This window comes from Esox lucius, chromosome 8, assembly GCF_011004845.1.
Source record: "Esox lucius isolate fEsoLuc1 chromosome 8, fEsoLuc1.pri, whole genome shotgun sequence".
NCBI lineage: Eukaryota > Metazoa > Chordata > Actinopteri > Esociformes > Esocidae > Esox > Esox lucius.
In genome coordinates this window covers 22,750,227-22,774,502 of record NC_047576.1, presented here as the reverse complement: position 1 = coordinate 22,774,502, position 24,276 = coordinate 22,750,227, and the positions used below count along the sequence as shown (strand labels likewise).

The 24,276-nt window shown below is 39.5% G+C and overlaps 1 protein-coding gene across 3 annotated transcripts in view; it reads left to right on the top strand.

Annotated features, from left to right (window-relative positions):
* Positions 1-21,088, top strand: part of brinp3a.2 (bone morphogenetic protein/retinoic acid inducible neural-specific 3a, tandem duplicate 2) — a 78,598-nt gene extending 57,510 nt beyond the window's left edge. For all 3 annotated transcript variants that reach the window (XM_020048777.2, XM_010895114.3, XM_020048776.2), the window contains exons 4-9: positions 5,013-5,209; positions 13,395-13,500; positions 13,666-13,902; positions 15,716-15,938; positions 17,813-18,155; positions 19,823-21,088. In XM_020048777.2, the coding sequence (XP_019904336.2) occupies positions 5,013-5,209; positions 13,395-13,500; positions 13,666-13,902; positions 15,716-15,938; positions 17,813-18,155; positions 19,823-20,611 (1,895 nt within the window). In that variant the 3' untranslated portion in view covers positions 20,612-21,088. The remainder of the gene's footprint in view (positions 1-5,012; positions 5,210-13,394; positions 13,501-13,665; positions 13,903-15,715; positions 15,939-17,812; positions 18,156-19,822) is intronic.
* Positions 21,089-24,276: the final 3,188 nt, after the last annotated feature.

Sequence of the window (24,276 nt, the reverse complement as noted above, 5' to 3'; positions counted from 1 at the left end):
CCTTTTACTGGCTAATAAGCCATTAAACCTCATAAGAAATGTTAGTCAGTGTACAATGCTTAATGGTGTCTAGCTAAATATTCAAACTTGGCGTTATGTTAATATGTGACAAAATGATCTAATGTTTAGATGCAACTGTATGACGAGGTAGTATGTCCCAATCGGTCCCAATACTGGCATACAGTAATAGCTTACTACTAAACAGTACATACTTCACCATCATCCGCAAAGTACGTAGTTGTAGTATGTGATTTGAGATTCATCTTTAGTCTGGATCATGACTACTGTGCTGTCCCTGAACAAGGCAACTCTTGTAAACACCTTGAATAAAAGAGTACCATTATTTTAATAACAGAGCAGCACAGCTGGAAATGCAGGAGCAGTATTAAGGAGAATGCGTTTGAGGATAGTGGAGATTGTTGGTGACTCAGGTCAGTTTTACAAGTTAGCTTTGTGTTGTTAAATGTGCTGTATTTATTTAACATTGAGTTGTTTATTTTATAAGGCAGCACCACAGAAATCCGTTGCCTTCTAGCACAGTGCTCCTTATTGGTTGGTTTCAGGTTAAATGAAAAAAAGTTCACGAAGGGATGTCAACACAGCCCCCCCCCGCCAAAAAACAAACACTCATAGCGGATACGCCCATAAGCAGCCAAGTGGGGCAAGACAGGGCGTTTGCTGACGAATTCGCACCGGTACCGTGGACGTCCACAGTTAGAAGAATGTCGAAATCTGGGTATTGCTTTTTTTGGAAAGGTTCATTCTATTTTTTCATTTTGTTGGCAGATATTGTGAAATTTTTGCAATGATTTTGAAAATGATTGATCATGCAACATTTTTTTATTTATTTAAGGATAGTGATCATATGAAACCATTTATTATCACATAGCTGTTTGGCTTTTTAAAAAATTCATAATTATAACAGAAATCACCCAAATGGCCTTGATCAAAAGTTTACATACCCTTGAATGTTTGGCCTTGTTACAGACATACAAGGTGACACACACAGATGAAAATGGCAATTAAAGGTGAATTTCCCATACCTGTGGCTTTTTGAATTGCAATTAGTGTCTGTGTATAAATAGTCGATGAGTTTGTTAGCTCTCTTGTGGATGCACTGAGCAGGCTATATACTGAGCCATGGGGAGCAGAAAAGAACTGTCAAAAGACCTGTGTAACAAGGTAATGGAACATTATAAAGATGGAAAAATGATTTACAAAGCCTTGCAAATGCCAGTCAGTACTGTTCAATCACTTATTAAAAAGTGGAAAAGAATTGTTTGGGATATAAAGATTTACTCACAGGTAAACTCAGCAGAAATACAGACTGCTCTGGAAAAGACGGTGTGGTTGTTTCAAGGAACACAATACGACAATACTTTAACAAAAATGAGCTGCATGGTCGAGTTGCCAGAAAAAAAGCCTTCACTGCACCAATGCCACAAAAAAGCCTAGTTACAATATGCCCGACAACACTTTGACATGCCTCACAGCTTCTGGCACCCTGTAATTTGGTGTGTGTGTGTGTGTGTGTGTGTGAGGGGTAAGCTGTAAGATTGATGGCAAGGTGAATGAAGCATGTTATCAGAAACTACTGGCAGACAATTTGCATTCTTCCAGCAGTGACAGCAGAAATAGGTGAAGGTTCTGGAGTGGCCATCACAGTCTCCTGACCTTAATATCATCCAGCCACTCTGAGGAGATCTCAAACGCGTGGTTCATGCAAGATGACAAAACACTTGACCTGCATGACCAAGAGGCATTTGCCAAGACGAATGGACAGCTATACCACCTGCAAGAAATCGGGGCCTCATAGTCAACTATTACAAAAGACTGCATGCAGTCATTGATGCTAAAGGGGGCAATACACTGTATCAAGAACTAAGGGTATGCAGACTTCTTTGTTGCCATGTGTTGTTTTATGACTGTACCATTCTGTTACCACCTACAGTTGAATGTGAAATCCCACAAGAAATAAAAAACATGTTTTGCCTGCTAACTCATGTTTTCTTTACAAAATATACATATATTACCAATTCTCCAAGGCTATGGAAACTTTTGAGCATAACTGTTTAGTATCAAACATGTTGGTACGTTTATGTGTGCTGCATTCCTTGTCATCTATTTTATCATTTTATTTTGGTGTACACAGTCTCTGACCAGACAGGAGTTTCATCGTAAGGATACCACAAATCTAATGATGATAAATACCTGCTATGTTGGTGAGATGATCATGAACGAGGGCCACTTACTATTAATAATTGACTGACATGGCCCACCGCTACTTTGTCCCTTTCCTATTACACCTTTCCACTGTGTTTGTGCCTGTTTGTGAATTTGACAACAATGACAGCATAACATTACACAACTATACAACAGGGCCTCAGACTACTTTGGCGGGTAGAACATTTTTAATTCAACTATTTTATTTTCTCCAATTAAATAGTTAAATAAAATTATTGAATGGCTATGTTGTATGAGGCTTTCTGGTAAATTGGCAAATGTCCTCTGTGGGGAACCGTCACGGCCCTGTATCCCCTCAGAGAGCCTAAGGGTAGATACAAATCTATAAATACAGTGAGGGAAACATTTATTTAATCCCCTGCTGATCTTGCATGTTTGCCCACTGACAATGAAATGATCAGTCTATAATTTTAATGGTAGGTTTATTTTAATAGTGGGAGACAGAATAACAACAAAGAAATCCAGAAAAACGCATGTAAAACATGTTATGAATTGATTTGCATTTTAATTAGTGAAATAAGTATTTGGTCCCCTGTCAGTCAGAAAGATTTCTGGCATCCAATTGTCTTTTATACAAGTAATGAGCTGAGATTAGGAGCACACTCTTAAAGGGAGTGGTACTCAATACCTCCATAGAAGAACAAGACAGGGATGTACAATTTCACCGCTGCTTTTTGCCCTGGCCAAAAGGTCTCATGATTAACATGGTTATAATACTAAAGAAAATAAAATGTCACTGTATGCAGGTGACATTCTCCTCTGTAACATCCCTAAAACAGTAATTATTCACGTATGTCAATATATTAGATTCCTTCTCTAGAAATAACATTTATTAAAATATGAGCAAATATATGCCAATTTTGTTGCAAAACCCCTCTTTGTCAGAGTATCTCAGAACAACTGTAATCAATTATTAATCACTTCATCTTGCAATATACTGTAGGGAGAACAAGTATTTGATACACTGCCGATTTTGCAGGTTTTCCCTCTTACAAAGCATGTAGAAGTCTGTAATTTTTATCATAGGTACACTTCACCTCTGAGAGACGGAATCTAAAACAAAAATACATAATAGTAATACATAAGTAGGTAAACCTGCAAAATCGGCAGTGTATCAAATACTTGTTCTCCCCACTGTATCTTCACAGATTACGGGGTTTGGTTTGGATTATCTACAGTAAATTTTTTCTCCACACTTTTGCCTTTCCATCACTTGCATGTCCATATAACTCTGTTCCAAATCTGTACTAGCAGATATCTTTTCTTTTTAACAAATTCTAATCCGGCCTTTTTGTTTTTGGTGCTGATTATTGGTTTTCACCTTGAATTGTAGGCTATAGTTTTGCTGCCGAAGTCTTCTTTGAACAGTAGTTTGTGACACATACCCAACAGCATTCTGAAGGTTGTTGGTGATTTTATTGAAACTTATTTTAGGGTTGTTTTTCACAACTGTGGTAATTTATTTGTTGTTCTTGGCCGACCTGGTTGTTACCCATTGCTGAATACACCATTGGTTTCTTTGTTCTGTAGAACAATCCAAACTTTTTGTTTAGCTATGTTTGGTTGTACTGTGGTTGTAATTGAGTTCCTATTTTTCTTTTAGCTATCAAATTGCAGAGAGTCTCCTAGAAATAACTTTTACAGATACCTGAACATGGATAATATGTTATCTTGCTGTAGAGATGCTTTTCATGAAAGAACAACGGATAGCGCAAAATACAGGGAAATACATGAAAGAGAATTCTCAGCAGGAGAATGACCCCAAGCACAAGGCCAAAGCAACATTGGAGTAGCTCAGGAACACAAATGTTAATGTCCCACAGTGACCAAGTCAAGCTCTTGATCTCAGTCCTATTGAGAATGTGTGGCAATGTTGGGAAATTGCGGTCCACAAGCGTCGTCCAGCCTGAACTAACTGGAGCAAATATGCCTAGACGAATTGGCTAAAATCATTCCATACTGTGTGCCAAGATGGTATATACTTCCCCAAAAATACTTAAAGCTGTTGTTGCAGTCAAATGTGGCTCTACAAAATATGAATGTATGAGTGTTGAGTACTTACATTAATGCGAAAAAGTACACACCCTGGAGCACCCCCCCCCCCTTTCTTTTTATTGGACACTTGGAAATGTAATGTGCACTTCAGCACCGGATTTAACAAATGACACAGAAAGATAATACTTTTAAATGATTTATTCATAAATGAATAATCAGAAATGCAATTTAATGTTGCAGAAAAGGTAAATACACCACTTGCTTTAGTAGCTGGTATTGCTTACCCCCTTAAATAACTTCCTGTAGTCGGTCCTTGTAAATGTCTATCAGTCTCTCACATTAACGGGGAGGAATGTTTGCCCACGAGTGTACTAACTTGTTTTGCATCAGTTGCATTTCTGTTCATTTGAATTGCATGAATGGTTTCAAAGTCATTTTGTATGATTTGTTAAATTGGGTTGTCTTTATTGATTAATGTGGTTGGAATTTAGCTCTTTGTCCAAAAATTTAAAAAAAGATAACTTTCCTTGGACTGAATTTGGCTAGCAACACTTCGTGCTTGGTTAAAGATTTTTTTCTCTTATATTTCTCAGAATAACTCCAATTTCAAGATTCAATCATTGTTTTAGTGTACCATTTATAATTTATTATAATGCGAGAATTGTATTGTGCCAAATTCAAGTTAGCCGGAAAATATTTTCCTAGCAGTTCAAATGCATGCTGTTCAGAAAATGCAAGTGAACACTGTCCCAATGCTGTCTTTCTGTTTTCAGGGGAAGAGGCCTTAACAATATTTGTGGACAAGAGGAAGCTGAGTAAGAAGGCAGAGGTCAGTGACTACTCTGGCTCTGGCAACTCGTCCAGTGTGACTCTAGAGGTCCTGCACCAGCTGGCTGCCTCCTATTTCATTGACAGAGAGAGCACTTTGCGGAAGCTGCACCACATCCAGATAGCATCAACGGCCATCAAGGTAAACAAGCTGCATTACATCAAGATATCACATAGAAACGCAAATCTATGGTACACAAACATGCTGACCTTCCAAAAGACTTTTAACAATCTCACTTGTTCAAGTTTAGCAGCACAATTGGAATGCCCCTTTGAAAGTAATGTCAACTTGGCAGTTTGTTGAGAGTGTTGATCAGTAGGTGAAGTTTTACTTAGTATTTACTTAGTATTATTTACTGAAGTAGTTTTACTTAGTATTAACCTTTATTCAAGAAGTACATTAGAAAATCAGGAAATAATAAATGCAACAAAATATACAATAGAAGTTGGTATCTCAAACACTGAAATGGAGGGACAGTAGGTACTGTTTGAGCCAAAACCTGTGGGATGAAAATGAACAGTGAAGTGATATAAATACCTCAGAATTTGAACAAAAAGATGTCAGGATAAATTATAGTGTGCATGTGCTACAGTTCCTTTGTTTGTAAATTGCTGTAGGTATACTCTACACCTGAATAATAGTTAATAATGTGCATATACCCTTTTGAAATGAAGATAATTCCACGTCTTATGTCGCTATAGTATAATGTCCATCACATTTGCCTTTGATGGTACAAACTATGAATAACAACTATCAAAGCTGTCTGCTCCCTAAAGCAGAAAGCTTTTTGGGAGGTCAGACATTTCTATCACAGTAGAGGTAGTCATTCCTCCAAAAGCAAGACTCAGTTCTTTGTCTGTTCTGTTGGGAGTAGTTTCTGTGTGTGTATGTCAGCCCCAGCTTTTTATGTTTCAAAGGCAGAGATATGTTGAGAGTGACAGGTGAGAACAAGGAGGCGGAGAGGTTGAGCTCCATCAGAGAACCAGAGTAATCACAGAGAGTGAGGCGACAAGGGATTCTTTAGCACACGCATCATTTCCACAGGGCGTCGACCCCCGTGCTGCCTGGGCCAGTCAGAACCAAGCATTCCACCGTGTGAATGTGAAATTGAACAGGGGCAGGCAGAAGGATAGCAGATGAGGCTGCCGATGCCACGATTGCGGCCCCCCCGTTGTGGCCATGTGAAGGGTACATTTGTTTTTGCATTTCAGAGGAAATGCCTGTTAGTGCTGTGGGGTGCTGTAGAAATTGTCTCTCTCTTAAAGTTACAGGGCAGCATGCTACTTCACAACTTCTGTTCAGGGCAGGTTTTGGCTGTAATGAGTAATGACTCATGCTGCTACTGGAGTGGCAAGGATCATTTTTGTTATGATTTGCCTGTTTGTCTGACTAAATTGATTGCAATATCACCACCTGACCCAGGCGATGGTTGGCAGTATGTCTGCACAATGATAAACAATGCAAGAAACTTTCTCAGTAACCATGCTCTCACAACACTGTGTACCGTACATTCATATATATTTCCAGTCAGACGCTCCTGGTATTACATAATGTTCCCATTATGGCGTCATTGGATTTTGTTATGTTTCTGCCCTTCCACTCAATTTATTGCTGTCTGTGTTATGTCAACAATTAGAAAAATGTATATCTGTATCATAAGTAAAATGTATGAAAATAACTAACATAACATGACCCTTTACCGTAAAAAAAACTGTCTAAGTAGGGTGTGCAGCAGTCTAAAGCATCTTTTGTTTTGTAGCACCAACTGACCACCACCAGGTTTGTGGCATTGAAGTAGGAATCGCTAGCTAATATGTCCTGGTCTCATAATTTTCTGAACTCCAATACAATTATATTTTATAAAAATAATCAAATAGAGAAAAATGTAAAAGAAAACAATGTAGTACAAGCTAGATATTTATCTAGGAAATTCTTATACATTATGATAAACTGTGAAAAAACAAAGTGAGATTGCTACTCTGACTGATTTCTTATTCTGTTGTATATGCATTTCACCCAAGTAAATCCAGTTCACTTGTGGACTGGGCATCTCATGTTAATATATTGGCAAAATTGGGAAGAAATAGAATACTAAAGTAAGTTTAACTGTATTCTTGCTGACAAGCACATTCATTCCCTTATATTGTAGCCCGTTGCTTATTGCATACAATGAGAATTGGTTGATCAGATCACAATTAATAGATAATGATGTCTCCCTTAGGCAAGATGACATAAATCTGCCTCTACACCTTAACTAGCTGTCAAAATGCTCATTTCGGCAATATTAGGAAGATTAACAACAAATTTGTTGACAGCATTGTAGCCTACAAGATAACAGTGCTACTGCTTTTATTGTTCTCTAAACTAAGCAGCAAAGGAATGTTCTTGTTCTCTCCTAAAATTACATCCAACCCATAAATAACTAGACCAATCATAAGCTTCAAAGTGCTACAGCAGGAGAGTGTAATATCAGCTCTGCTAACGGCTGCTCTTGTAGAGTAAAAGTCAGCCACTAGAAAGGCCTACCGTATGAATGTATATGAATATACAGTGGGTATAGAAAGTCACCCAACAATTTGAAAGGGGGGCCTTTTCACAATGCTCACCTTTTGTTGCCTTACTGCCTGAAATGAAACACATAAAATCAGACTGTATCAGGCTTTATTTACACACAGTTACCCAGAATATCTAAGTGAAAAAATAAATAAATAAAGATTTAAATATTAAAATGATATTAAAATAAGTGAACATCCCCCTGAGTTAAAACATGGTGGGACCACCTTTTGCTTGAATTTCAGCCTTGAGTCTCTTTGAATACATCTCTGTTTTTGACACTTGGCTTTGGAATCTACAATCTACCTCTTTTGAAGGTAAATTTCCGCTTATAGTGGATTCTTCACTTTGAATTGCACTATTAAGCAGGGGAGTCCTAATCTAATCAGAGTCAATACAATTGATCACAGATGTAAGCCAATTAGCTTAGCTTATCCACATAGTGTATTTTACTCTTTTGATTTTAAAAGAGTAAAAAATTCACTAGGATATTGTGGGTTACTGTGCAAAAAGATATCCTGAAACACTCTGTTTTTATTCAGTTAGCAGTTGCTTAAACATGGGCTGTGTTGCTAAAAAAGTTAACTCTTCCTCCCAGGGTACTTTGCGGTCAATAATATACCTTGTGTCAACCCAACCCAGCTGGTCGTTCGTTCAGTTTGTGCGGACTGGGCAATCAGCCAGCACTGTTTCTTTCCAAAAGGAAATGGTCCCAAAACAAAAACCTTGGTCATGAATTTTGCAAATCTGTCTCATCAAGCAAGCAAAATCTCACAAAAGGTGTATTTAAAACTGTAACAAGAATGTTTTGTTTAATCTGGTATGTGTACTTTGTATTTAAATAAACGTTATGGTGATGCAGGATTTTGCCTAATATCCCAGGAGAATTATATTTACAACAGCATCTTTGACGTAAATTAATTTGTGTTTGGGGAGGGGATTAAGGCCCGACAAGGGGGCATTGACATTCATTTCTGGTACAAAATTCCATTCATGGTGGTCATCAAGAAATGTTGAGGAGTAAAGGCTTAACTGAAAGCTTGCTGGAACACAGTCACTCTGTGCTCCATGTGAAAAAACTCCAGAAGCAGTACAGAACTACAGATTGTGAATATTGTGCCATTAACCATTCTGTAATATACCAGAATTTATCTGCAATAAAAAGCAGCTGCTATTCATAGAGGAAATTGAATGCCATGCTCATCAGTCAGCGTTGTGTCATATGGGCTATCATATGGCATATCAAATAATGCTCTGTATAGATTCAATATTCAAGTGTCCCAAAACTCTGCATTGTTCCTCATTTCCGCACAGTCTTATCAGCAGGAAAATCCCATATGAAGGAAATTAGTGATTAAACAATGTGGTTTGTATAATAATAGCAAAATCATTGCACACAGATGGTCTCCCTGTCTCTCTTATTTGCAAATTGTATTCATTTTCCTGGATATCCTGTTTTTTTCTGGCTTCAGGGTTTTTGAATAGCATCACAAGCATCCCTTGTCTTTCCCTCTTTCAGCATTCTGGGATTGTGTTAGATTGTGTTGCTGATGGACTGACCCTCGTTTTCTCGCCACATCCATCTGTCTCTCCCCTGCCAACTGCCCTGTGACAGGTCATAGCTGGGCACATCTCTGGGCTGACAACTTTTTCCCACTACGACAAAGAGAGAAAAATGGCAATCAATTAGGACCTCTCCACCATGTCACCCTAAACAGAAAGAGAGGAGGAAATAGATCCCATGTTGCAAATGAGGGAAAAGCAACAGATGATCAGGCTTTATAGAAAAGGTTTGCTATTGTATAGTCAGGAGAGATGTCTCAGTCAATACACCAGAAAAGACCTGCCATGGCGGAGTTAGAGGCCCTCCGTTACCACCTCTCTAGTGTTGTTGATTTTTTTTTTGTGGTAGATAATAAGAACAGCAGCGTTGCCATTTCCTTTACAGGTGCATAAGAATATATTTAAAATAGGAACTTATGTCATCAATAAAGGGCTGTCTATTGGTGAAAAGAAAGGAGCAGAGGAGAGTGCGTACGTTAATGTACTTTAAAACTGCAATGTCCTGTGTATGTCTGCTTGTCGTGATTCAGTGTCTACTCTTAGCTGTGCATGATGGTCATTAAGGGGCCTGTGGAACGTGAGTATTAGGGGCTTGGTTTTGAATCACAGAGCACACAAGACAGAAAACCATGGCTGAACAATCATCTCACCAGGGAACACACATTCTTATCACTTTGTTGAATCTCCCCAGCAGAGGGTAGCTTTTCCAAAAAGTGTTGACTTTGGTGTGATGTATCACTACAGAAGTACATTAGAAGTAGTGGTCTTCCATGTTCATATTTGTTTGATACTTCATGTAACCATACTAATGTCTTTCATCATAAGGCAAAGCATATTCAAAATTCTCAGGGCAACAGAGGGTGTAAGGTTGACAGAGCATCATTTCAAAGAATATGCATAACACAGAAATATGTAATTGTAGTATTTATACTAAAAAGTACAAAAAGGAGGCAAGTGTGTTCCATAGGTTTAAGCTGCTACCTTGTTGCTACTGCAGCATGTGCTTGAATCTATCCCATTACGCATTCAGCAAAAATATGTTGCTGAGCTCACCTGTGCTTAATTTTTTTTAACATACAATATAGTAACACTGTTTTAGCTATGTGTCGGATGATATTCAGATTGTTCAGCCTCTCTATGTTGTGAGACAAATGCCACACCAAGGGTCACCTGTAGACATTTTTTTAGATCTCTTGTACATGAACTAATGATGCAACGACATACCTGGTTAAGAAACATCTGAGCAGCCAATTGGCCAATTACATTTTGTTCACTAAAATGGGGGTATGTTTAAAAGGGGCTGCCATTCCTACATGGTTCACAGTTTATGGATGTAAATTAAAGCTGACAGTTTTTGCACTTTAACCAGTTAGTCAATGTTTTATTTGAAATCCAATGTGGAGAAGACATGCATATGGTGCATAGGGGTTCTTCCCTCATGGGGAACATGTTCTCTTAATACAGAATCATGTTTTGTAAAGGAATAAAATTATATTGAGTGCTCATGTCCATCCTAGTATTGTACAATGCAAACTGGATGCAATCCCGCCCTGTAGTAGTTGCATCTATTTCCATTAGGCTCCAGTTAGGATTAATCTAGTCTCGCGAGGCCACACCTCCAATCTCATTTGGCCTCTTTGGAGGTCCGGAAACATGCCTATTAAAAAAAATTGACGCTGATTCTCAGCTGCAAGATTTCTATTGTAAACCTCCCCTCACAGACTTGTTCAGGGCGGGCTTAGCATGGTTTCACTATTTCTTTGAACTGAATATAACACATTTCCTGAAAGTTTTTAGTTCATACCTAGGTTGCAACATATCAGAACATTTTAATTCAGTTTTGGAAGAACTGTGCTCTATTCATAAGACCAATTCAATAATGGCATTACAACTTCTCTGCTTAAATGCTGTAAAAGAAGAGATGTTTTCGTGTGCCTTCCTACAGGCTATAGTAAAAGTTTAATTTATCAAGCATGGCGGACAGTCTGCGATTTATTTAAATTGAAAACAGATAGGTCAATGATAATAGTGGTTACTCCTCGGATTTCAGTAATCGAGGAACAGGTTTGAGTTTTGAATGCAAAAGAAATTGCAGCAGCGTAGGTCAAAACAAGACAGAGGACGAGTTAGGCGAAAATCTTTTGGTACATCTGGGTGTTGAGTCTGCCGCTTATAGGCAGATGCAGTACAAATGGCAATGCTAAATGTGCAATAAGGCAAATAGGGGAGGGCTGACATGTTACAGTATTAGATATGGTGTATGTAACAGTTGGGATGATAGTTGGATAATAGTTGTTCGGGTACTAATGGTAAATGCTGAGCAAACGAGGGAAATGTAAGAGTGATGTATTAAGGTAGCATGTGCACCCGGGATGCAGAGATACTAGCAGTGAGGTCCCGAGGACATGTGTTTAACAACTGTAAGAATGCATGTTCAGCTGGGAGAGTTTGTCTTACTGTAGTTCTGGGGAGATGGCATTGAATGCAAAGCTGAAGTCCATAAGCGGTATCCTTAAATTTGTTATCAATGCGTTAGAGGATGTGGTAATGCCCAATGTTGATAGCGTCTTCCACAGACCTATTGGCTCTTCAGGCAGTGGGTCAAAGAGGCATCAGCACTTGTTTTGAGATGGGACAAGACTATGCACTCATATGTTCATGATGATCAAGGTGAGTGCTACTGGTGTGTAGTTGTTTGGGCAGGGCACCATCTGTTTTTTTTTTCAGGTATTGGAACAATGATGAATGATTTTAAACAAATATGACTACAGCATTGCTGTAGTGAATTGTTAAATATGTCTTTGAACACAAGGAAGAGCTGATCAGCAGCGTGTTTATATGTGGCCAGAGAGACACTGTTCAGTCTGGCAGCTTATTTGTTCTGTTTTTTAAAGAGTAGATTGACCTTATTCCCTTTAATGGAAAGGGTGGGAGAAGCGGTAGAAGCAGCCTGGGATAGGCTTAGGGGATGGTGCCTACGCTTTCCAGTCACATAGACAATGCTTAATTTGATTTGTTGCCATTTGTCAAATACAGTACCGATTATGATAGATTTTGAAACAAAAAAGTGCTTATAATCCATCTCAAATTCTCAGCTCTGCTTAGGTGAAACAAATTACAGAAGAAATTACAAAATGAATCAGGAAGCCTGAGCAACTGGGTTCTATAGACCTGGGAAAGGAAAACCAGAATTATTCTGAAGTAAAGTGCAGATGGGTTGACCACATAGTTAATAAGTCCGGGATAACAAATGCTCTGGATAATCGTCCATAAGGAAAGTGCTGAAAAGACCAGGAAAGCACATCATACACTAAGAGTCACTGGCTTGTTGTTGACTCTCTGTTGCGCACTTGTGCAATTGGGCTGTACGCCTGCTAGCAATACTCGGCCCTCATTCAGGGGGGTTGCGGTTGGTGGGTGTCCCTTTGGTTGATGCCTGGTAATGTGGGTGGAATGATATCCTGCCTGTTGGGCCCTGTCCGGGCCTCCCCCGGGTAGGGCCACAGTGTCACCGGACCCCCCGTCTCAATTCCAAGGTGTTACGCTGCTATATTATTGTGCTGGGGGATATGAGGAATGCACTACTAACTTTTTTTCAGTCTCCTCCAGTTTTACATTTTAGGAGGAGATGAGGTCCTGGTCCACACCTGCGGATTACCTGGTTTGAGGGGCCCGTTTGCTGTCCCTGTCCTTGTCCACCTGGTCATACTTCTGACCTAGTCTAAAATCAAATAGACTCTGGATTTAGCCCAGAGAAATGTATTTATTATACCAATTGGACTCTTAATATCCCACCCGGCATAGCCAGAAGAGGACTGGTCACCCCTCTGAGCCTGGGTCCTCTCTAGGTTTCTTCTTATAATTCGGCCTTCTTAGGGAGTTTTTCCTAGCCACTGAAATTCAACATTACTGTTGTTTGCTCCTTGGGGTTTAAGGCCGGGTGTCTTTGTAAAGCACTTCGTGACAACTGCTGTTGTAAAAAGGGCTTTATAAATACATTTGATTGATTAAAATAAATTTGATTGACTTACCTGGCATGTGTCTTAAATGCATGGCCTGAGCCAAAAAAAGCCTTCCAAACCAACAATATGGGAAGACGTCAGTACAGGCGCTACATTCCTCAAGGAATAAAGAGTTTGAAATTAAGAGAAATTCCTCTAGTTACTTGACAATAGGAATGTGTATTCATAGCATGTTTGTTTTTCCACAGGTAACAGAGACTCGGACAGGCCCTCTTGGATGCAGTAACTATGACAACCTTGATTCTGTCAGCTCTGTTCTGGTTCAGAGCCCGGAAAACAAAGTTCACTTGCAAGGTATGTTCAGACAGTTCAGACCACCATTCTGCCATTTTTCTGCTTTTCTACATTCTAACAACTGAATCTGAACTGTTTTTTTATTCACTAACTGTTACCTATTATTGATTACCATGACACCATGATGGTGGTACTAAATCCCAACTCTGTTTGGATGTTTTAAAGGCCTGCAGGTTATCCTGCCTGACTACCTGAAAGACAATTTTGTCCAGGCTGCTCTCAGCTACATTGCCTGTAACGGCGAGGGGGGCTTTGTCTGTAAGGAAAATGACTGTTGGTGCCAGTGTGATCCCAAGTTCCCAGAATGCAACTGTCCTTACATGGACATCCAAGCCATGGAGGACAGCCTGCAGAGGATCACTGAGACTTGGGGGACACTATACAAGGAGTTTGAGGAGTCGGGTGAGAAAAGAAGGAATTTTGTTTTGTAGTTTATTTGTTTTTCCACAAACAAAAGACAAAATACTGTGTGTGTGTGTGTATTGCAGCATTATGTTTCAAAAAACACAAATTACTAAAATCACAGTCTACATTTCTGATATTTTGCTCAATTACTGTCTTATTAAAAGACCAATTACAAGAAAAATCATGTATTAACAAACATTTCCTCATTTAGAATGCAACCAATTGTCTTGTCCTACAAGAAAGAGAATAATGTGCTATTCATATGAACTTTCTAGTGATACTGTCTCTCCGAGTAATAAAGAATTTGAATAGAGGTGATGAGTGGCCCATGATCTTGTGCCAATAGCGTTCTCATATTGTTGTTCGCCAAATATACAGCTCCATGTGCAGTGGTCTCCTATTTTTTTGCAGAGCTGTATATTTTCATGTCCAATGCAAAGCCATGGCACTGAATGTTTTTTTTTTTTTCATTCCAAACTACGATTTGGAAATCCTAACCCTATTCAAATGTTATGCAATTGTATTTTTAAATATTGTGGTATGTCATTTTTAAGCTGCAGTCTAGTGAGAGCTGCAACTCAATTGTTATATATTCTTGAATTAAATTATGCTTTATCTTCAGCTGTAGACAGAATATAGATCTCTGACTCATACTATTAGTGGAATAAAAATAATGCATATTTTTTAAGAATACTTCATAATATCAGTTGACTAGCTAATTATATTTTCATCAGATATTGTTCCCTTTGGCAGAATTAGCATAAGAGAAAGGTGCTGGGTCTAATCCTCACCTGACTCTATTTTGGTTCGGTGGTGAGGCCTGATGTGTACTAGACACATTTCTACACAAGAAAATATCTTTGGAATATCTTAGGCTACCTTATCTGTGAGGTTGGAAGTTGATACAGTAGTTAACAAATTAATCAATGGAAAGTCATAAAAGATAAACAGTCACATCTAAACATAATTTATAGGGATTGTGATCTGAATAAAATATGTTTTGTAATGTCACATTTAAAGGTGAGAACCTTTTCTCAGTGTGTATCTAAGACATGATTTCCATTTGAAACCGTGTAAATCATAATGATTCACATTGAGATCTGGGCTTCTTGGCACATGGTCTGTGTGTACAGCAAATCACAACTGGACAGGATTGGATAAAAAAATCTACATCTCCTTGCACAAGTAGTTAACAATATGTCTCAAGCAGATTAATCATCCATAAAGCACATTTATTACCAGTCCAGCATTTCACATTGGCGTTGTAACAGCATATGAATGAGAGCACTTAACGTAATGTTTGGGTATTATTGCCTCGCTAGGTCGGAATATAGGGCCTTTTCATCCTTATAGTTTTTGGGTGTGATACTGTAAATATCTAAGTGCAGTTGCTTTCAAGGAGTATGTTTTAAGAGGGGAGAGCAAGGTAGTGCCTGGAATTAAGAATATTTCAGATGTTGGTTGTAAATTGTAAATGTGTCCTTTGGTAAAAAACTCATATACATTTAAACACTCTGCTGTATCCGTGGAATGCAATGCCAGCAGGAAAAATGTAACAATGCGAACATGGAAAATGTCAGTTTCAGAACCAGTTACATTTTTGCTTAAAGGAATGTGGCAACATGCATGATTTGGTTGTATTCCCTTTACAGAATCTGCAAGAAAAATAATAATTATATCCAATTCTGTATGCAGATTTGTTTTTTTATTTCCAGGGGTTAAGTAAGGTTTGCCTCCACAAATCTCCCCATGACATTCTTATTACATAAAAACATGAAAAAATAAAAAATCTCTCATCTCTAACCAACAGATGAGTTCAAGACCTTCCTGACAAGACTCCCACATAGCTTTTTTCTTAACGTGTCGGCGATCCAGCACCTGTGGTCTTTGGATGGTGTGTTTCAGTGGCGCTATGAGCAGCTGGAAAACAGCATGAGAGTGCTCTTCAGACGAGCCCAGAGAGTGGTGTTCAAGCTCTTCAGTCTCAGCAAGAGGTGCCAGAAGCAGCCTCACATCCGCCTACCCAGAGAACGGTGAGAGTCCCGCTCTGCTCCCATATTACACCTCTTACCACTGAGCTCCAATTACACTTTAATCACCCATCCAGGAAACTAATAGCGATCCTCTCCATCTCTCTCTGTTGGCGTGGGAAAAGAGGGAGCCATGTTTCTACATTTTGCTGCTGCTGTGAGGAAAAACATGAATAACTATCCTTTTTTAATCAGAAATGTCCATAGACTGTAGAGAGATGGAGTAAGTGGAATGTTTGTCACTTTGCCTGAGAATGACGCAAAACACTTGAAAGGCTCGCTACATCCCCTTAGCTCACTGTTCTTCACACGGATGAGGGACACATGACTAATTTAACTTCCTGGGGCCAGCTCCACTGCTGACAATTATAAAGAAATACTCTGCAGGGAAATGGTGGCTCAGTTGTATATGCAAAAAGAACTTTTAGCCACTTTTAGTCATAATTATACGATATTTCTCTCAATGTCTACTACAGACATTCGTTTTTCATCGTTCTTACTGACAAACACTGTTGAACAAAAAAAAGTAAACAGACAAGCCTTAGATTATAAGTGTTTCTTTCATTCTTGAACTGACATTTTCGTCAAGTAAAACCCCTCCAATTTTACTGCGCAAGGGGTTGGGATCTGTATTACCACAAAAAACATGCATGAATGCGTACATCAAAAATTCACTATCGAAATAGTCGCAATATCACCGTAAACAGTTTTATTTTTGGCTTACTATAATGTAGCTGCTGAAGGTTGTGACCAACAACGTTTTTGTCTATCCTGAACAAATCCTAATGCATAATTTGTTTTCACTGTGGCGAGGCTCGAGCACCAGTCCCCTGCATGGCAGTTTGCGTCTCTAACTAATAGGGTTAGTCAGTCAGTCACTCACTCACTTAGAGAAATTCACTCTTCTTGGCTCTGAGAAATTAAGGCTATTCCATGTGGAATTGCCAAGAAACTGAAGATCTTGTACAACACTGTGTACTGTCCCTTCACAGAACAACAGAAACTGTCTCTTACCAGAACAGAAAAAGGAGTGGGAGGCCCCAGTGTACAACTGAACATGAGGACAAATACATTAGTGTCTAGTTTGAGAAACAGACGCCTCCCAGTTCTTCAACTGTCAGCTTCATTAAATAGTACCCGCAAAACACCAGTCACCAGACCAAATGAAAAGATGCTGGAGGAGTGCTTGACGCCTTCAGTCAAGCATGGTGGAGGCAATGTGATGGTCTTGGGGAGCTTTGGTGGTGGTAAAGTGGGAGATTTTTACAGGGTTAAAGTGATATTGAAGAAGGAAGGAAGGAATTCCATACCATGTGGATGGCGCGTGATTGGAACCAATTTCCTCTTCCACCCGGAAATTCACCTAACGCATAACTCCAAATTATGCAAGAACTATTTAGGGAAGAAGCAGTCAGCTTGTATTCTGTCTGTAATGGAGTGGCCAGCACAGTCACCGAATCTCAAACCTGTTGAGCTGTGGGAATAGCTTGACTGTATGGTATGTAAGAAGTGTCCATCAATCCAATTCAGTTTATGGGAGGTGCTTCAGGAAGCATGGGGGAAATCTCTTCAGATTACCTCAAAAAATGTACAACAAGAGTGGCAAAGATCTGCAAGGCTGTAGTTGCTGCAAAAGGAGGATTCTTTGACGAAAGCAAAGTTTGAATGACACAATTATTATTTTAATTTAAAATGATTCATTCTAATTTTGTCTGTATTTTCTTTTCATTTTGTTGTATTTCCTATTCAAACATATTTCATGTATGTCTTCATGGAAAACAAGGACATTTCTAAGTGACCCCAAACTTTTGAACAGTAGAGTATATAAATTGGTGGTGTACATTTTGTGTTGTATATTGTCAATGTTTCCCTCCCAGGCCCCAATCCTACTGGCTGAGTCACTTCCAATCTCTCCTCTACTGTTCTGAGAACAACCAGCTGGGTTCCTTCTCTGAGGAGCTCCACAGCTGTTCCTGTAGTTACGAGCACAGCTCTTGCCAGCTGCCCCCACCGTGTGCCATTGGAGAGGGCACTGCCTGTGCAGCCTGTGCCCCAGACAACCACACTCGCTGTGGGAGCTGCAACCCTGGCTACACCCTCATCCAGGGGGCCTGCAGACCCATGGTGGCTGACTCTACAGAGAACTACCTGGGCTTTGAGACTGACCTACAGGACCTAGAGCTAAAATACCTCCTGCAGAGATCTGACCGTAGGTTGGAGGTAAATTAATTGCTTTTTTAATTCAAGAAAAAATGTGTCAAGATATTTTAACATGATATATTGGAATATAATCCGGATAATTTATTTGAATAGTTTCCTTGGAGTACAGTGGATATCAGAAGTCTACACACCCTTATAGAATATGCAGCTTTGTTTATGTAAAGGCTGGAATAAAGACAAGTTATATCACAGCCTTTTCACCTTTAATAGTATCTTGTAGATAAATCCTCAGACAAGGAAAAACTATAATAAAAACTGTCAATGCCTTGGTTGTGTATGTGTGCACAGCCCACAACTAATGCTTTGTGTAAGCACTTTTTGTTTGGATTGTAACTTTTTGAATAGGCCTCTATCAAGCCATTGTTTCACAATTTTCTTTGCATAAGAGTTCAAGCTCAGTCAAATTGCAAGGGGAACTCCTATGCACAGCCCTCTTTAGGTCAGTCCACAGATGTTCTATAGTTCTGAGTTCTGGGACCTACAGTAACTACACCATTCCAGAACACTGGTTTTCCTCTTTGCAAGCAATTTCTTTGTTGATTTGGCTATGCGCTTTGGATCATTGTTCTCAAATGTGAAGTTGGTCTTTACCTTTCTAACAGAGTGCAGCAGGGTTTGTGCAAAATGTCTTGATATTTGATGCAATTCATTGTCCCCTCTATCCTGACCAGTGCCCCTGTTCCAGTTGAAGAGAAACAGCCTTATTGCATTTATAGTCTTATAATGCTACCACCACCATGCTTGACAGTAGGTACAGTGTACTTTTGGTAATGAACCACCAAACATAATGTTTTTAAATGAAAGACAAAAAGGTATAATTTAGTATTATCAGAACAACTAATTTCCCCACCTGGTTTGGGGAGATTTAATGTGTTCTTGCAAAATGTGTCCCGGCTTGGAGGTTCTTGCCACTCTACCACACTGCTCAGACTTATGGAAAATATGCACATTGGTATGTAGGGATATGTAGGGTTCCTCTTTGCACAGTTATTCATTTTGAAAGGACGTCTTGATCTTACAATTTCCTGGTGGTGCCATCTTGCTTACTCTTCTTAATAATGGTTTTCACAGTGTTCCAGTTATCTTGGTTTGCAGCTCCCACAATGTTCCATGATTCAAAAATATTTCATATCCCTCTCCTGAAATGTACCTTTAAATGATTAAGATCATTTCAATAGCTCCGTTTCTTTAACAATTATTTTAACAGAATAAATAGCTAATTATGCTAAAGAAATGCAATGATGTGGGACCAATTGGTTGTTGCTCAGGGACAAAAAAGTGCTTTTCACCTTGTCAGCTCAGGGTTTGGAATCCGCAACCTTTTCCTTCACTGGCCCAAATCTCATGACCACTAGGCTACCATACTCTAGGTAGGGGTCAGGTGACAGCAAATTGGCTTTGTGCATGATTTGGAAAAATGTGATTGGTTAAATTCGAAAGTATGCACGCCTATGCAACCAAAACATTTACAGGTTTATTTTATTTATTATTATTTTTACAAGATTGTTTGTTTTTCACTTAAATATTGTTGGTTACAAGTTCCTATTGAAGGTGCACAAAGGTCTGACATGTTCTCATGGAATTTCAACTTTAACTTTTAGCATTTAAAGGATTTGTAGACAGTTGAGATTCACTGACCAAAATAACAACTGTGTACCTCCTTTCAGGTCCATGCAATCTTCATCAGTAATGACATGCGTCTCAACAGCTGGTTCGACCCATCATGGAGGAAGAGAATGCTGCTAACACTGAAGAGCAACAAGTATAAGTCCAACCTTGTCCACATGTTGCTGGGTGTGTCTCTCCAGATCTGCCTCACCAAAAACAGCACCTTAGAGCCAGTCCTAACTCTCTATATCAACCCTTTCGGGGGCAGTCACTCTGAGAGCTGGTACATCCCTGTCAGTGAGAACAGCTTCCCAGACTGGACGGCCACCAAACTCGACCTGCCTCTCGAATGTTTCAACTGGACCCTGATGCTGGGTAACAAGTGGAAGACCTTCTTTGAGACCATTCACATCTACCTGCGGAGCCGGATAAAGACACAGGGTGTTGAAGGCCCAGGGGGGGCCGAAAATGAAAGCCTCTACTATGAGCCATTAGAAATGGTGGATCCGTCTCGTAACCTGGGCTACATGAAGATCAACAGCATCCAGGTGTTTGGCTACAGTATGCATTTTGACCCGGAAGCAATTCGAGACTTAATCTTGCAGCTGGACTACCCGTACACTCAGGGTTCCCAGGACACAGCCCTGCTGCAGCTGCTGGAGATCAGGGACCGGGTCAACAGACTGTCCCCTCCCGGTCAGCAGAGACTGGACCTGTTTGCCTGTCTGCTCAGACATCGGTTAAAACTGACTGCCAATGAGGTGGTCCGCATACACGCCTCTTTGCAGGCCTTCAGCAACCGCCTGCCCAACTCTCTGGATTATGAGACCACCAAGCTGTGTAGTTAACAGCTATTACGGGATAACTGGGGGAGATAAAAGTCCAATGGGGAACTATTGGATGGCCGAATGGTGTACCGGCACAGTAGTCTGACTTTCATTTGTTTTTTGATTCTTTGAATTACCAGACTGTAAAACTATTTACTAAATGGCTACGTCAGGGTGAAAAGGACAACTAAATTGTTCGATTTCCCTTTCATGTTGGTGACTTGGGAGGTGCTGAAAGCTGGTGCTTTTTGGTCCTAGAAAAATAACTGACAAAAGAAAACAAATGCAGATTTAGTATTAAAATATTTATCTCTCTCTCTGTCTTTCCACAAACACTTGACCATCTTGTTTAAATTCAAACCTACTCATAAAGAAGGTGGCTGGAGGATGTTTTCAGAAACATGAAACTGTCTGTTTGTTTGTAACTATTTTATATGTTATTTTGCTTCAGTGACAGTGAACTTTCCATAATGACCAGAATTCAGTGGTGTCAATCAGTTTTGTAGTTAACTTGTTATTAAAACATCATGAAAAAGTACAACTGAGAAGACTCCAACTTTCTGAGGAACAGTTTTTATCACATCTCTTTGTTAGAAGATCTACATATTTTCATCAATTTAAATCACTAAGTGAGTGAATTAAAATAAACGTGATAGAGGAATTTCATCAAATACTCATTAACCTCTATTTAAGCTATGTGGTGGTTTGTTAACAAGCCTCTATGTCCTAACTGATTAGTAGATTTTGTGCCAGGTACAATTCAAGCCTTAATTATATTGGGAAAATAGTTTTACAATGAATGTGAGCAGGAACTAATATTATTTTATTATATTTTATTTACACAGGGAAAAAAGACCAAGATCTCATTTACAGTGCTGCCCTGTATTACAACAATAAACCATAAAAAATACAAAATGAAAACAGATTTCAAAATACATTAATAGCAAGTACAATTCACTGTTTTTTAACTGTGTTATAGGCACAGTGGCCTTAAACTCAAGGTTGTCCTGCAGAAGATTCTAAGAAGGGGTACAAGGTTTTTTCTTTTCTCAGAACTTGCCCGAGGTACCTACTATCCAGTCTTCATTTTTAAGGAAAGATAATGAGGACGTTTCTGCAGGGTGGCCTCATAAACAAACATTAACCAATCCCTGGCCTTTCTGAAAGGATCTCAACAAAGAATAGTCTATAAAAGACAACGGTGTGTACAAAATCCTGCAAAGGTAATAAAACGTAATGCTGCATGATAGACTAATACCAGAGTTTTTAAAACAGATGCTGATCTATGCATGTATAATGTGTATATATAGTCCAGAACTATAGAACTAACATAAAAGTGGTAAGATCCTGTGTTCTTGCACCAGGATAGCAGAGAGTATTAGCAGCAGGGACCAGAACATCTCTCAACATCGAGTTCCCAACAACCATAGCCGGCACAGTTCATCTAGAAACCGACCAGGATGTGCGAGGGACAGCCACTGGAGAGAAAATCAGGACAGGAGCTGACGGAGCAGGCACATCCGGTTCCAACGCAGCACAGCTATTTGACAACAGCAGAGCATTTTAATTCCCATTGTAGGAGGATAAGAAAGAGGAGATAGTCACCCTCTAATTCCACAATGGACAAGAATCTCCTTCCATGTCTGGTCTTTCCTAGAGCGGACCATTCTGCACACCCTCCAAAGGAGACCTGTCAGCAATTGACACCTTGGGGGAGTACACGCATCTCCCTACTAGACAGCGGCCTGTGTATCAACCATATTCTGCCCAGTGGCGACCCCCCATCTGCCCAGTACGATGCACCAATGGTGCAGAGAAGGAAAAGGTAGGAGGCTGTGGATTTCCTAGTATAGCAACATCCTCTCTGTACCCCTCAGCAAGTAAACAATCGTCACATTTGAAATCCTGATGTTAATCTTTATTCTGAAACTGCAGCTCCTATATACATAAAATAAAATAAAAACTCCCAAGTCCAAGGAGTCCATCATTACAAGGCAATTAAAAATAAAGTGAAAATGCTCCAGAACACTTACTTGCGGTCAACCGTTTCGCGGAATCGTCTCACTGAACCGCAACGTTAAAACAATTACGCTAAGGAAATCAATAAAACTCAGTAGAACTCAATTAAAACGCAATAAAAACAAAGTTAAAACAAATAAAACAAGATAAAAAAATAAAGATTCTCTGTCTGAGTGCCATTATGTCTTTCTGTTTGTCTCGCCACCGTCCCAACTCTAAGACTGGCAACCATATACACTGGCAACTATATACACATAGACACGCACCCACACACAAGCATCCACTAACACACGTTGCGGACATGTTAAAGTGAACCAACATTTTTATCATGCCACTGGTTCCATTTGAATAGTGGCTAGCTCCCCCCCAGGTTTTGTCCCCCCATTCATCTGACACAGACAGAATTGAAGCAGACCATTGGACACTACAGCAGCTCCCGCTAGAGGCCAGGGGTGATGCCCTTCAATATTACTTGGCCACAGATCCAGACATACAGTATTAATATTATGACTATAAGATGTCAGATGTCATTTACTAACATGGCCCATATATAAAACAATGGCTGTCCAGTGGAGCAGATGAGGGGGTCACACAGCTATGAAGGTCAACAGCTGTCACCTCCATGTCTGCTCCTCTTATCAAGCCCTGTTCATTTCAGAAGCTAAACTCTAAGGAAGGTAACACGATTGAGCAAGCTTGATGGGGAGATGTGTTTTGAATTTATAACTGTCTCAGGATGAGTCAACAGAACCTGGATTACTTGGGTCAGGCAATGTTGTTCCACTTCTCAATTTTCCTGTGTTGGTGATTGCGTGCCTAATGAAGATACTACTTGTTATTTGCTAATAGACGTGGAAAATGTCTTTTCGGAGACCAGTGATTTATTTGCTCCAAGATGCCAAGTAGAGCACACCACAGTGGTACTGCACAGTTTTGGAATGTTGTGGACCATCCAGTAGCATCAACGACTGCAGCTGATGGCATTTTGCTGCTGACAGCAATGTCCATTTCAATGATCAATCAAACAGTAACGGAATGCCCTGATACCCCTCTGTCAGCTTTATAAAGACAGCCACAAGTGCATGACTCACTGTAGGAGCGGTCCATTTCTGTGAAATTAATAAACCTAATAAACTGGCTGCTGATTGTAGAAAAGACCAAAACTTTATATCCTATCATCTCACATCAAAGCTCCAATGAATTAAACCCTTCACCTTCCTAAGTAATTGTGCTATGGATGCCAGTGAGATCTCCAGGTATATGACGTTCATTAGGATATTTAAAAGCCTTCTGCGCTATCTGCATTTTCTTGGCATGGTTTTAAAGCCTGTCCTGGTACTGCAGAGTTGGACAGCTCGCCATAATTCATCATTGCGGTCTTGTAAAACGTTTTTATTCGTACTGCAAAAGGCCCGGCTTGTCCCTCATGACACAGAGCAAAGGCAAAGCTTGGATTAAGGAAGATCAGACTTTCACCTGAGCTGTCAATCAAAAGATTCATACCTAATTAGCTAATTGATGGCTGTCCAATAGAAACAGGTTTGTGTTCATTCATGCTGTTTATTAGTATTTTTTTCTAAACTGAACATAGCTTAATAGGATATAATAGTGCATAGAAGAGAGATAATTTCATTATTTCATTATGTTACTTTAAATGTTACAGTAAA